The 15,797-nt window shown below is 40.9% G+C and overlaps 1 protein-coding gene across 4 annotated transcripts in view; it reads left to right on the forward strand.

Annotated features, from left to right (window-relative positions):
- The window catches only part of b3glcta (beta 3-glucosyltransferase a), a 135,100-nt gene that overhangs the window by 80,935 nt on the left and 38,368 nt on the right, over positions 1–15,797 (forward strand). For all 4 annotated transcript variants that reach the window (XM_071359719.1, XM_071359721.1, XM_071359718.1 and 1 more), the window contains one exon: positions 507–570. In XM_071359719.1, coding sequence (XP_071215820.1) covers positions 507–570 — 64 coding nt within the window. The remainder of the gene's footprint in view (positions 1–506; positions 571–15,797) is intronic.

Here is a 15,797-nt window from a genome sequence, read left to right on the forward strand (position 1 = left end):
ATCAAGGCAAAGATTCTATTTGAAGAATCTCAAATATAAAATATATTTGGATTTGTTTAACACTTTCTTGGTTACTACATGATTCCATATGTGTTATTTCATAGGCTAAATGTCTTCACTAATATTCTACAATGTAGAAAATAGTAAAAATAAAGAAAAACCATTCAAAATAGTAGGTGTTGTAATATATTTTTTATGTGAATCACATTTTTATTTGGCTTACCCCCGACGGCATTGCGCGTACCCCTGGGGGGTATAGTTCGGGAATACCTGACCTATAGTTTTCAATGCTAACATAGATCTTGTTTCATCCCTAGTGGTTTTTAGAAACCTGAATAGCAACCACATCTCAGCAATAATGTTCTCTGCTGGACAATAACTTTTGTCATACTGTTTTTTTCATTATATTGTCAATCATTGTTACATTCCTTGTGGTCTAGGGAAAATAATAATATTTTATTCAGTTCTAACTGCACATTCTAATAGACAGTGATTTGATGTTCCAGGCTCGCAAACAAAGTGAGAGATGATCCACTCAAGTCTGACTTCACTATCGATCTGAAGCATGAGGTAAGATTTATATCCGACCGCATTATTGTTATGAGTTCAAATAAAATGTTATTGGTCGCGTACCCATATTTTGCAGATGTTATTGCGGGTGTAGCGAAATGGTTGGTTCTAATGAAAATGCTTTTAAAGAGTAATTTAAATGATTCGTTTTTAATATTTGGACATTTTGGCTACAGTTTATGACACATGGAGTAAAGCAGATGTTGTTATCGGATCATAATGTGTGTCACTAACCACGCTTCTATCCACAGTTTTATATGCACTTAAAGTCGTACCGTATAAAACAAGTCACGACAGCTCTGATGGAAACAGGAAGTTTCCGTACAATTTCATAAATGCAGACAGATAATTTTTTCATTCAACATGGTAGGATCTTTTTGTGTCTGTAAGATGAATTATGTGCGCAATGGTGGTGGAAACGCCTTTATGCCTAAATATTGATATAATAGCATATTGAGATAAACTTGAAGTCACGCAATGATATAGTGTGCGGTCCTCCCACTACGAATCGGGAAACCATTCAGTTTATTAGGCTACAGATGAAATAAGTTATGTGATGAACTTCACAGGGTGGTGAAAGCGCACAGTGTTGATGCTCTTGTCCAATAAATATTGAGGGTCTTATTCTGGTGACATGATGCTTGACTGCTATTTGACAAATACAAATATTCTTGCTCTTGTCCATAATAATCTCATCATGTAGACTAGCCTACCCGCCCTGTATCTGTGAGCTGTTGGCTAGAGCGCACGTACCAAGACCAGAGTAGGAACATTTGCTATTTAACGCAACAGTTTTTGTGACAAAACTATCGGTACAGTTGAAAATGCGATGGAAACACATTGAACTTTAGATTTGTATTCGGTACATGAAAACTTAAGTGGTAAAAGTATACTGAACAAAAATATAAACGCAACATGTAACAATTTCAAAGATTTTACTTAGTAACAGTTCCTAAAAGGAGATCAGTCAATTGAAATAAATTCATTAGGCCCTAATCTATAGATTTCACATGACTGGGAATACAGATATGCATCAGTTGGTCACAGATACCTTAAAAAAAGGTAGGGTGGATTAGAAAACCAGTGAGTATCTGGTGTGACCACCATTTCCCTCATGCAGCGAGACACATTTCCTTCGCATAGAGTTGATTAGGCTGTTGATTGTGGCCTGTGGAATGTTGTCCCAGTCCTCATAAATTGCTTTGCAAAGTTGCTGGATATTCGCAGAAGCTGGAACACGCAGCTGTACACGTCAATCCAGAGCATCCCAAACATGCTCAATGGGTGACATGTCTGTGGAGTATGCAGGCCATGGAAGAACTGGGACATTTTCAGCTTCCAGGAATTGTGTACAGATCCTTGTGACTTGGAGCTGTTCATTATCATGCGGAAACTTGAGGTGATGACGGCGGATGAATGGCACGACAATTGGCCTCAGGATCTCGTTACGGTATCTCTGTGTATTCAAATTGACATCGGTAAAATGCAATGGTTTTCATTGTCCGTAGCTTATGCCTGCCCAACCATAACCCCACCGCCACCATGGGGCACTCTATTCACAACATTAACATCAGCAAACCGCTCACCCACACAACGCCATACACATGGTCTGCAGTTGTGAGGCCGGTTGGACATACTGCCAAATTCTCTAAAACAACATTGGAGGTGGCTTATGGTAGAGAAATTAACATGACTTTCTCTGACAACATCTCTGGTGGACATTCCTGCCGTCAGCATACCAGTGACATGCTCCCTCAAAACTTGAGACATTTGTGTTGTGTTATAAAACTGCACATTTTAGAGTGGCCTTTTTTTGTCCCCAGCACAAGATGCACATGTGTAAACGCACGCTCGGCATGTGATGTCCTTGCTTGCCATGAGTTATATAGACATGAAGAAATGCTCCGTTTGGGACGTTATTGGATATATATGAGAAAAACATCCTGAAGATTGATTCTCAACTGAGTTTGACCAGTTTATTCGACTTTTAATATCACTTTTTGAAGTTTTCGTTCATTGCGCTAATGTGTATGGACACGTGTACTACACATGCTAGCCAAAGTTGCTAATTCGACAGAAGTAATGGACATTATAAAACAAAACAACAATTTATTGTGGAACTAGGATTCCTGGCACTGCATTCTGATGAAAGATCATCAAAGGTAAGTGAATATTTATAATGCACAACATGTTGTGTATCTATATGGCTTGTTTTGGTGTCTGAGCGCTGTACTCAGATTATTGCATGATGTGCTTTTTCCGTAAAGCTTTTTTGAAATCTGACACAGCGGTTGCATTAACCTGTCTAGCCCCGGGAAGTATGGTTGATATCCCTTTCAATGGGCAATAGGGATGCTTAGGAACAGAGAGGTTTCAAAAACAGGGTCACTTCCTGATTGGATTTTCCCCAGGTTTTAGCCTGCAATATCAGTTCTGTTTAACCTGTCTAGCCCCGGGGTTCCGCTAGCGGAACTCCTCCCACATTCCACTGAAAAGGCAGAGCACGAAATTCAAAAAATATTTTGTAGAAATATTAAACTTTCACACATTAACAAGTCCAATACAGCAAATGAAAGATAAACATCTTGTGAATCCAGCCAACATGTCCGATTTTTAAAATGTTTTACAGCGAAAACACCACGTATATTTATGTTAGCTCACCACCAAATACAAAAAAGCACAGACATTTCTTTCACAGCACAGGTAGCTTGCACAAAACCAACCAAACTAACCAAGAACCAACCAAACTAACCAAGAAACAACTTCATCAGATGACAGTCTTATAACATGTTATACAATAAATCTATGTTTTGTTCGAAAAATGTGCATATTTGAGGTATAAATCATAGTTTTACATTGCAGCTACCATCACAAATAGCACCGAAGCAGCCAGAGTAATTACAGAGACCAACGTGAAATACCTAAATACTCATCATAAAACATTTATGAAAAATACATGGTGTACAGCATATGAAAGACAAACATCTTGTGAATCCAGCCAATATTTCAGATGTTTTAAGTGTTTTACAGCGAAAACACAATATAGCATTATATTAGCTTACCACAATAGCCAAAAACACAACCCATTTATCAGCAGCAAAAGTTAGCGATCGTAAAAAAACAGCAAAATATATATAATTTTTCACTAACCTTGATAAGCTTCATCAGATGACAGTCCTATAACATCAGGTTATACAATACACTTAAGTTTTGTTCGAAAATGTGCATATTTAGAGCTGAAATCCGTGGTTATACATTGTGAATATGTAGCAACTTTTTTCCAGAATCTCCGGATATATTTTCTGACACTCACCTATTCTGACCAAATAACTCATAATAAACTTTACTAAAAAATACATGTTGGACAGCACATTAAAGATACACTAGTTCTTAATGCAATCGCCGTGTTAGAATTCAAAAAATAACTTTAGTACGACATACAGCTTACGTTATAGCGAGACAGCGCCCAAAATCTGGGCGGAAAGTAATAGTAAACGTTTTCGACAGAAATACGAAATAACATCATAAATGGGTCCTACTTTTGGTGAGCTTCCATCAGAATCTTGTACAAGTGGTCCTTTGTCCAGAATAATCGTTGTTTGGATTTAGAATGTCCTCTTCGTCTGTTGAATTAGCAACCAAAACTAGCGTTGTGGCGCGAAGCTGTCTATCGTCACCAAACGCAGAGAACGGAACACGCCAAAACTCCCGAAAAAATTTCAATAATCTGATAAAACTATATCGAAAAAACATACTTTACGATGATATTATCACATTTATCAAATAAAATCAAAGCCGGAGATATTAGACGTCTATAACGAAAGCTTTTCAGAAGCAAATGCTGAAGTCCTTTCCGCGTCTTCCTGAACAAAGGAAATTGGGGTCATGTCATTCCAAGACCTCTCTTTTGACCATAGATATACCTAGACTCCCCATTTCACCTCTCACTGCCTATTGACATCTAGTGGAAGGCGTATGAAGTGCATGTATAGTCATAAATTTCAAGCAAATTATTAGGGAGGCCCTGGAACAGAACCTCGATTTCAGATTTTTCACTTTCTGACAGGAAGTTTGCTGCAAAATGAGTTCTGTTTTACTCACAGATATAATTCAAACGGTTTTAGAAACTTGAGAGTGTTTTCTATCCAATAGTAATAATAATATGCATATTGTACGAGCAAGAATAGAGTACGAGGCCGTTTAAATTGGGCACGATTTTCACACATGCTGTTGTGCAAATGGAATAGACAAAAAGTGGAAATTATAGGCAATTAGCAAGACACCCCCAATAAAGGAGTAATTCTGCAGGTGGTGACCACAGACCACTTCTCAGTTCCTATGCTTCCTGGCTGATGTTTTGGTCACTTTTGAATGCTGGCGGTGCTTTCACTCTAGTGGTAGCATGAGATGGAGTCTACAACCCACACAAGTGGCTCAGGTAGTGCAGCTCATCCAGGATGGCACATCAATGCGAGCTGTGGCAAGAAGGTTTGCTGTGTCTGTCAGCGTAGTGTCCAGAGCATGGAGGCGCTACCAGGAGACAGGCCAGTACATCAGGAGACGTGGAGGAGGCCGTAGGAGGGCAACAACCCAGCAGCAGGTCCGCTACCTCCGCCTTTGTGCAAGGAGGAGCACTGCCAGAGCCCTGCAAAATGACCTCCAGCAGGCCACAAATGTGCATGTGTTAGCATATGGTCTCACAAGGGGTCTGAGGATCTCATCTCGGTACCTAATGGCAGTCAGGCTACCTCTGGCGAGCACATGGAGGGCTGTGCGGCCCCACAAAGAAATGCCACCCCACACCATGACTGACCCACCGCCAAACCGGTCATGCTGGAGGATGTTGCAGGCAGCAGAACGTTCTCCACGGCGTCTCCAGACTCTGTCACGTCTGTCACATGTGCTCATGTGCTCAGTGTTAACCTGCTTTCATTTGTGAAGAGCACAGGGCGCCAGTGGCGAATTTGCCAATCTTGGTGTTCTCTGGCAAATGCCAAACGTCCTGCACGGTGTTGGGCTTTAAGCACAACCCCCACCTGTGGACGTCGGGCCCTCACACCACCCTCATGGAGTCTGTTTCTGACCGTTTGAGCAGACACATGCACATTTGTGGCTTGCTGGAGGTCATTTTGCAGGGCTCTGGCAGTGCTCCTCCTTGCACAAAGGCGGAGGTAGCTGTCCTGCTGCTGGGTTGTTGCCCTCCTACGGCCTCCTCCACGTCTCCTGATGTACTGGCCTGTCTCCTGGTAGCGCCTCCATGCTCTGGACACTACGCTGACAGACACAGCAAACCTTCTTGCCACAGCTCGCATTGATGTGCCATCCTGGATGAGCTGCACTACCTGAGCCACTTGTGTGGGTTGTAGACTCTGTCTCATGCTACCACTAGAGTGAAAGCACCGCCAGCATTCAAAAGTGACCAAAACATCAGCCAGGAAGCATAGGAACTGAGAAGTGGTCTGTGGTCACCACCTGCAGAATCACTCCTTAATTGGGGGTGTCTTGCTAATTGCCTATAATTTCCACCTTTTGTCTATTCCATTTGCACAACAGCATGTGACATTTATTGTCAATCAGTGTTGCTTCCTAAGTGGACAGTTTGATTTCACAGAAGTGTGATTGACTTGGAGTTACATTGTGTTGTTTAAGTGTTCCCTTTATTTTTTTGAGCAGTGTATGTACAGTGGGGCAAAAAAGTATTTAGTCAGCCACCAATTGTGCAAGTTCTCCCACTTAAAAAGATGAGAGAGGCCTGTAATTTTCATCATAGGTACACTTCAACTATGACAGACAAAATGAGGAAAAAAAATCCAGAAAATCACATTGTAGGATTTTTAATGAATTTATTTGCAAATTATGGTGGAAAATAAGTATTTGTTCACCTACAAACAAGCAAGATTTCTGGCTCTCACAGACCTGTAACTTATTCTTTAAGAGGCTCCTCTGTCCTCCACTCATTACCTGTATTAATGGCACCTGTTTGAACTTGTTATCAGTATAAAAGACACCTGTCCACAACCTCAAACAGTCACACTCCAAACTCTACTATGGCCAAGACCAAAGAGCTGTCAAAGGACACCAGAAACAAAAATGTAGACCTGCACCAGGCTGGGAACACTGAATCTGCAATAGGTAAGCAGCTTGGTTTGAAGAAATCAACTGTGGGAGCAATTATTAGGAAATGGAAGACATACAAGACCACTGATAATCTCCCTCGATCTGGGGCTCCACGCAAGATCTCACCCCGTGGGGTCAAAATGATCACAAGAATGGTGAGCAAAAATCTCAGAACCACACGGGGGGACCTAGTGAATGACCTGCAGAGAGCTGGGACCAAAGTAACAAAGCCTACCATCAGTAACACACTACGCCGCCAGGGACTCAAATCCTGCAGTGCCAGATGTGTCCCCCTGCTTAAGCCAGTACATGTCCAGGCCCATCTGAAGTTTGCTAGAGAGCATTTGGATGATCCAGAAGAAGATTGGGAGAATGTCAGATAAAACCAAAATATAACTTTTTGGTAAAAACTCAACTCGTCGTGTTTGGAGGACAAAGAAGGAGAAAGGAGTTGCATCCAAAGAACACCATACCTACTGTGAAGCATGGGGGTGGAAACATCATGCTTTGGGGCTGTTTTTCTGCAAAGGGACCAGGATGACTGATCCGTGTAAAGGAAAGAATGAATGGGGCCATGTATCGTGAGATTTTGAGTGAAAACCTCCTTCCATCAGCAAGGGCATTGAAGATGAAACGTGGCTGGGTCTTTCAGCATGACAATGATCCCAAACACACCGCCCGGGCAACGAAGGAGTGGCTTCGTAAGAAGGATTTCAAGGTCCTGGAGTGGCTTAGCCAGTCTCCAGATCTCAACCCCATAGAAAATCTTTGGAGGGAGTTGAAAGTCCGTGTTGCCCAGCAACAGCCCCAAAACATCACTGCTCTAGAGGAGATCTGCATGGAGGAATGGGCCAAAATACCAGCAACAGTGTGTGAAAACGTTGTGAAGACGTTTGACCTCTGTCATTGCCAACAAAGGGTATATAACAAAGTATTGAGATAAACTTTTGTTATTGACCAAATACTTATTTTCCACCATAATTTGCAAATAAATTCATTAAAAATCCTACAATGTGATTTTCTGGATTTTTTTTCTTCTCGTTTTGTCTGTCATAGTTGAAGTGTACCTATGATGAAAATTACAGGCCTCTCTCATCTTTGTAAGTGGGAGAACTTGCACAATTGGTGGCTGACTAAATACTTTTTTGCCCCACTGTAACTTTCACACATTAACAAGTCCAATACAGCAAATGAAAGATAGACATCTTGTTAATCTACCCATCGTGTCCGATTTTTTAAATGTTTTACAGCGAAAACACAACAATTATGTTAGATCACCACCATATCCAAAAAACACACAGCCATTTTTCCCAGCCAAAGATAGGAGTCACAAAAGCAGAAATAGAGATAAAATGAATCACTAACCTTTGATAATCTTCATCAGATGACACTCATAGGACATCATGTTAAACAATACATTTATCTTTTGTTCGATAATGTGCATATTTATATCCACAAATCTCGGTTTACATTGGCGCCATGTTCAGAAATGCCTCCAAAATATCTGGAGTAATAACAGAAATACTCATCATAAACTTTGATGAAAGATACATGTTTTACATATAATTAAAGATACACTTGTTCTTAATGCAACCGCTGTGTCAGTTTTTTTTTAAAACTACGTTAAAAGCATACCATACAATAATCTGAGACGGCGCTCAGAAATACACAAAATTTCTCCGCCATGTTGGAGTCAACAGAAAAAGGAAATTACATCATAAACATTCCCTTACCTTTGATGATCTTTCATCAGAATGCAGTGCCAGGAATCCTAGTTCCACAATAAATCGTTGTTTTGTTCGATAATGCTAGTGTCCAATTAGCTACTTATGCTAGCACGTTTAGTTCACATGTCCAAACGCTGGCGCCGGTCCAGGCGAACTCGGACAAAAACTTCAAAAAGTCATATTCCAGGTCGAGTAAACTGGTCAAATTAAGTAGAGAATCAATCTCCAGGATGTTGTTATCATATACAGTGGGGAGAACAAGTATTTGATACACTGCCGATTTTGCAGGTTTTCCTACTTACAAAGCATGTAGAGGTCTGTAATTTTTATCATAGGTACACTTCAACTGTGAGAGACGGAATCTAAAACAAAAATCCAGAAATTCACATTGTATGATTTTTAAATAATTAATTTGCATTTTATTGCATGACATAAGTATTTGATCACCTACCAACCAGTAAGAATTCCGGCTCTCACAGACCTGTTAGTTTTTCTTTAAGAAGCCCTCCTGTTCTCCACTCATTACCTGTATTAACTGCACCTGTTTGAACTCGTTACCTGTATAAAAGACACCTGTCCACACACTCAATCAAACAGATTCCAACCTCTCCACAATGGCCAAGACCAGAGAGCTGTGTAAGGACATCAGGGATAAAATTGTAGACCTGCACAAGGCTGGGATGGGCTACAGGACAATAGGCAAGCAGCTTGGTGAGAAGGGAACAACTGTTGGCGCAATTATTAGAAAATGGAAGAAGTTCAAGATGACGGTCAATCACCCTCGGTCTGGGGCTCCATGCAAGATTTCACCTCGTGGGGCATCAATGATCATGAGGAAGGTGAGGGATCAGCCCAGAACTACACGGCAGGACCTGGTAAATGACCTGAAGAGAGCTGGGACCACAGTCTCAAAGAAAACCATTAGTAACACACTACGCCGTCATGGATTAAAATCCTGCAGCGCACGCAAGGTCCCCCTGCTTAAGCCAGTGCATGTCCAGGCCTGTCTGAAGTTTGCCAATGACCATCTGGATGATCCAGAGGAGGAATGGGAGAAGGTCATGTGGTCTGATGAGACAAAAATATAGCTTTTTGGTCTAACTCCACTCGCCGTGTTTGGAGGAAGAAGAAGTATGAGTACAACCCCAAGAACACCATCCCAACCGTGAAGCATGGAGGTGGAAACATCATTCTTTGGGGATGCTTTTCTGCAAAGGGGACAGGACGACTGCACCGTATTGAGGGGAGGATGGATGGGGCCATGTATCGCGAGATCTTGGCCAACAACCTCCTTCCCTCAGTAAGAGCATTGAAGATGGGTCGTGGCTGGGTCTTCCAGCATGACAACGACATGAAGCACACAGCCATGGCAACTAAGGAGTGGCTCCGTAAGAAGCATCTCAAGGTCCTGGAGTGGCCTAGCCAGTCTCCAGACCTGAACCCAATAGAAAATCTTTGGAGGGAGCTGAAACTCCGTATTGCCCAGCGACAGCCCCGAAACCTGAAGGATCTGGAGAAGATCTGTAGGGAGGAGTGGGCCAAAATCCCTGCTGCAGTGTGTGCAAACCTAGTCAAGAACTACAGGAAACGTATGATCTCTGTAATTGCAAACAAAGGTTTCTGTACCAAATATTAAGTTCTGCTTTTCTGATGTATCAAATACTTATGTCATGCAATAAAATGCAAATTAATTACTTAAAAATCATACAATGTGATTTTCTGGATTTCTGTTTTAGATTCCGTCTCTCATAGTTGAAGTGTACCTATGATAAAAATTACAGACTTCTACACGCTTTGTAAGTAGGAAAACCTGCAAAATCGGCAGTGTATCAAATACTTGTTCTCCCCACTGTATATCCAATAACGTTCCAACTGGAGCATTCTTTTCAGTCTCTATAAGTAATGGAACACATGTCCATATCATGACTAGCGCGCATGACCAAGAACTAGCATTCTGCCAGACCACTGACTCAAATAGCCATCCGGCCCCACATCACACTAGAGGCTTCATTCCACATTCTACTGACTGTTGACATCTAGTGGAAGGCGTAGGAAGTGCGAACAGATCCATATCTTACTGGGATGTGAATAGACAATGAGTTTAACCACCTTTAATCCACCAGCCCCATAATTTCCACTTCCTGTTTGGAAGTTTGCCTGCCATATGAGTTCTGTTATACTCACAGACATAATTCAAATAGTTTTAGAAACTTCAGAGTGTTTGCTATCCAATAGTAGTAATAATATGCATATATTAGCATCTGGGACAGAGTAGGAGGCAGTTCACTATGGGCACGCGATTCATCCAAAGTGAAAATGCTGCCCCCTATCCCTAAAAAGTTAAGGAGAAGTATATCTTTAATTCCATGTATAACACTTGTATTTTCATCAACATTTATGATGAGAATTTCTGTAAATTGATGTGGCTCTTCCAATGTTTGGAAGCAAAACATTACTGAGCAAACACGCCAATGTAAACTGCGATGTTTGGATATATATATGAACTTTATCGAACAAAACATACATGTATTGTGTAACATGAAGTCCTATGAGTGTCATCTGATGAAGATCATTAAAGGTTAGTGTTAAGTTCCCCAGTTTCTGTGTTGTAGTTTGTGTATTTGATTATGTTTGTTTCAGGAGATGGCTTCCTGAATTCTCCCCAAGCAGCTGATTGGTCAGCCCCATTGATGAATGGAGCTGACCCGGCCCCCTCGTCACGTTACAGCTGTATCCGTTTAGACTCCTTCTGAAGCTATATAAAAGCCTGTGTTCTGTTCAGGAGAAAAATAATGCAGAGAGAGGGAGATCATTGCTGAGAGATGATTGCTGAGAGAGGAGGCTGATGGCTGAGAGAGGAGGCTGATGGCTGAGGTTCTTATTATGTTGGTTGTTGCTGAGAGTGAGACAGGTAGTTGGTATGTACTATGTTAGTTATTGATGGGAGCAGCTTTGGTATGTTCTGTGTGAGTTTGTTGCTCAGTCAGAGCCTATTTGATGTCCTGTGTTTCTCAGTGTGTTTGTGAAATTGTTTATAATATTCTGTTTCATTTGTTCCCAGGGGGGAAGGGGAAGGCACCTAGGGAGTGCTTAGGCAAGAGGCCCGCGGGCATATATATATTCCCGTAGTATATTCACTGTCTAGGCACACTAGGTAAGACCTGGGCGGACCACCCCCTGTATTTTGTTTAGCGCACCAGGTGGTGCTAAGTTAAGTAAGTAGTGGGTAAGTAGGTAAGGTAGGAGAGGGGGCTTTGATATTTACTTTCTTTGCTTTGGTTCCGTCCAGCCCCTTTTCCCCAAATTACCGTGTGAAGGAATAAATTCCAAGTAAACGGTAAATTTTCTGCCTTTTGTCATCCTTACTCGCACCTACAGTCCATACCTCTTTCACTTCACGGGGAGTTGAGAAATAGCAGGGTGTTGCGTTCCCTCTTCTTAGAGGTGTGCGTAACAGTTAGTGATTCATTTGATTTCGTTCTGCTTTTGTGACTCCTCTCTTTGGCTGGAGAAATGGCTGTGTTTTTCTGTGACTAGGTGCTGACCTAACATAATCGCATGGTATGCTTTCGTTTTAAAGCCTTTTTGAAATCGGACACTGGTGGGATTAACAACAAGTTTATCTTTAAAATGGTGTATAATACTTGTATGTTTGAGAAATTGTAATTATGAGATTTCTGTTTGAATTTGGCGCCCTGCAGTTTCACTGGCTATTGTCAAATCGATCCCGTTAACGGGATTTCATCCGTAAGAAGTTAATGGTCTCTTTTCCAAGTTTAAACATTCAACATTGGCCATGCTGTCAATGAAGCATGATTTGTGCAGTGCTCAAAACTGTTAACTCAGAACTGCGAAAACTTTACTTCAGTGAGTTCAAGACAACTGGGAAGTCAAGAATAAATAAGCTCCGACTGAAAATACGTTTTGAACGGTAATCCAACTCGGAATTGTATATCCGGCCTCTTTCTAGAGCTACGACCTGAAGATCAATGATGACGTCATGATTCAACGTTTTTTCCGAGTTCCCAGTTGCTTTGAAAGCTCCATAAATCCAGAAAATGCCAGACTTGGTTGACAAAATTTGCCCACGATGGACCACGTCGCCACCTTCAAGTGAGCACAGCACAACAAGGATGAGTCCAAAAATATATTGTATTAAGCTGCATAAATTATGTAATATGTATACTGTAGCTAAGAAAGTAATACTAAGTGTATGACTTGGTGGTGCACGTAGCATATAACCTGTTTTAAAGAAATGTTGTAAGAGCTTTCATTGTCTGCTTGTATGTCCCCTTTATTTATCCTACGGTTCTGACTTGGTGTACAGGGAGAACACTGTAAGAACGGCCCATGTTCTGAATTCTGTCCCTGTACATTTCAAAAGTTCATAACAAATAGTGATATTGACTACGTCCGTCCTAGCTCGCTCATTAATGGCTTAATCGGAATTACAGATTGCCTTTTATCCGCTTGTCGTCCCCTTATGCCATAGTTTGTACATCTCAATTGTCAGTAGAAACCACATTTGTTTAAGCAAGTCAGCCATATCAGCTATGTTTTTTTTTAAAGGCAGTAAATGAGGCTGAATGAACTGTTTCGCTGCTAGACAAGGCTCCGCTGATAGCCAGGTGTAGCAGTGGTAAGATGTTGGGACTTTATGTAGGATCTAACAGTTTGTGGGCACCGTTTTTCACCATTATAGAGCAATTAATGTATTTAATGTTGTGTTGTGTAATGGCTTTGCTGGCATGCATACCACTTTTTTTTATTTTTGCCCCACTAAGATTTACATGCTAAAATCTCCACTGATAACCATGCATGTGGTGTGATCCTATTTGAAACCAATCAAAAGCCAAGAACACACAAACACTTACAACTACCTTAAACAATCAGACACAGTGAACGGTGAAAAACCTGTATGAATTAATATTTTATATCAGTATCAAATCGGTTTTTCTTAATTTTTACAATTTTCTACATTGTAGACATCAAAACTATGTAATAACACATATGGAATCATGTAGTAACCAAAAAAGTGTTAACTTCTTGAGAATACAGGGGGTGCTATTTTCCCATTAGCATAATTTGCTCTACAGATTAAACTGCCTCTTATTCAATTATTGCTCTTACTATATGCATATAAATAATACCATTGGAAAGAAAACAATCTCTAGTTTCTAAAACCGTTTTGTCTCTGAGTGATACAGAAGTCATTTGACAGCACTTTCCATGACCAAGAAGAAAAAAGCAAGATGTGTATGCCAGCTTCAACGCTCTGCCTATATATGGTCGTGCCCCCTATGACCCGAAACACACCTCATTGGCCTTCCTCTGGGTGTCAAGAGGACGTCAGAGGAGAAATTCTTTGTTTATCTGGTACTGACGTGAAATAAGACCTATTTCTTTGGCGTGACCGACAACTTCCTGTTTTCTGATTCGCACGAGTTGGAGCTGCGATTGTGTACTGTTTTGCTGGCGTTATGGATGAAAACTATCTCCGTCTCGAAGTTTGTTTGATACATGTGACCAGATCATCGTAATGTATGTTTTTTCAATATAGTTTAATCAGATTATTTGAATTTTTTCGGGAGTTTTGTGGTGTTCCGTTGTCTGAATTTATTTACGTTTGAGAGATCCGTGCCACTCGACCGGTACCTGTGCTAAATGGAGTGGGAAAGGAACAATTCTGAACGGAACCAACGACTCATCTTGACAAAGGACACTTTGATCAACATTCTGATGAAAGATCAGCCATAGTAAGACCCAATTTACGATGTTATATCATATCTGTTGTGCATGTGAACTGGCCGTGGGCGCCTAGCCGAATCTGCCTGGTATAGCTATGCTAATTTAGCGCTACATTTTGTTTTCGTTATAAAACATTTCATAAATCTGAAATATTGTTTGGATTCACCAGATGTTGGGCTTTCAATATCTGTACGCTGTGTATTTTTCTGAAATGTTTTAAGATGAGTAATTCGTTATATGACGTTGGTCTCTGTAATTGTTCTGGCTGGGTCAGCACTATTTCAGATTGCAGCTGCAATGTAGAACTGTGATTTATACCTGAAAAATGCACATTTTTCCCAAAAAAAACTATGCTATACCATAAATATGTTATCAGACTGTCATCTTATGAAGTTGTTTCTTGGTTAGTGGCTATATATTTTTTTATTTAGTCGAATTAGTGATAGCTACTGACGCAGGAAAAAGCTGTTGGGAGTAAAAATATCGTGTCCTTTGCTAACGTGGTTAGCTAATAGATTTACATATTGTGTCTTCCCTGTAAAACATTTTAAAAATCTGAAATGGTGGCTTTATTCACAAGACCTGTATCTTTCATCTGGTGTCTTAGACTTGTGATTTAATGATATTTAGATGCTACAAGTTACTTGTGACGCTATGCTAGCTATGCTACTCAGTGGGGTGGGGGGTGCTACCGGATCAGGGTTGGTGACTCGTGAGAAGTTAAACAAATCGAAATCTATTTTATATTTGAGATTCTTCAAAGTAGCCACCCTTTGCCTTGACAGCTTGGCATTCTCTCAACCAGCTTCATGAGGTAGTCACCTGGAATGCATTTTAATTAACAGGTGTGCCTTGTTAAAGAAATTCCACAAATTAACTTTTAATGCGTTTGAGCCAGTCAGTTGTGTTGTGGTATGCAGAAGATAGCCATATTTGGTAGAAGACCAAGTCCATATTATGGCAAGAACAGCTCAATTAAGCAAAGAGAAATGGCAGTCCATCATTACTTTAAGACATGAAGGTCAGTCAATCCGGAAAATGTAAAATTCTTTCTTCAAGTGCCGTCGCAAAAACCATCAAGCGCGATGATGAAACTGGCTCTCATGAGGACCGCCACAGGAATGGAAGTCCCAGAGTTACCTCTGCTGCATAAGTTCATTAGAGTTAACTGCACCTCTGAAATTGCAAGTAAATGCTTCACAGAGTTCAAGTAACAGACACATCTCAACATCAACTGTTTTTAGAGGATCCTGTGTGAATCAGGCCTTCATTTTAGAATTGCTACAAAGAAACCACTACTAAAGGACACTAAAAAGAAGAGACTTGCTTGGGCCAAGAAACACGAGCAATGGAAATTAGACCGGTGGAAATCTGTCCTTTCGTCTGATGAGTCCAAATTTGACAGTGTTGGTTCCAAACGCTGTGTCTTTGTGAGACGCAGAGTAGGTGAACGGATGATCTCCGCATGTGTGGTTCCCACCGTGAATCATGGAGAAGGTGTGGGGGTGCTTTGCTTGTGACACTGTCTGTGATTAATTTAGAATGCAAGGCACACTTAACCAGCATGACTACCACATCATTCTGCAATGATATGCCGTCCCATCATTTGTTTTTCAACAGGACAGTGACCCAAAA

This window comes from Salvelinus alpinus, chromosome 22, assembly GCF_045679555.1.
Source record: "Salvelinus alpinus chromosome 22, SLU_Salpinus.1, whole genome shotgun sequence".
Lineage (NCBI taxonomy): Eukaryota > Metazoa > Chordata > Actinopteri > Salmoniformes > Salmonidae > Salvelinus > Salvelinus alpinus.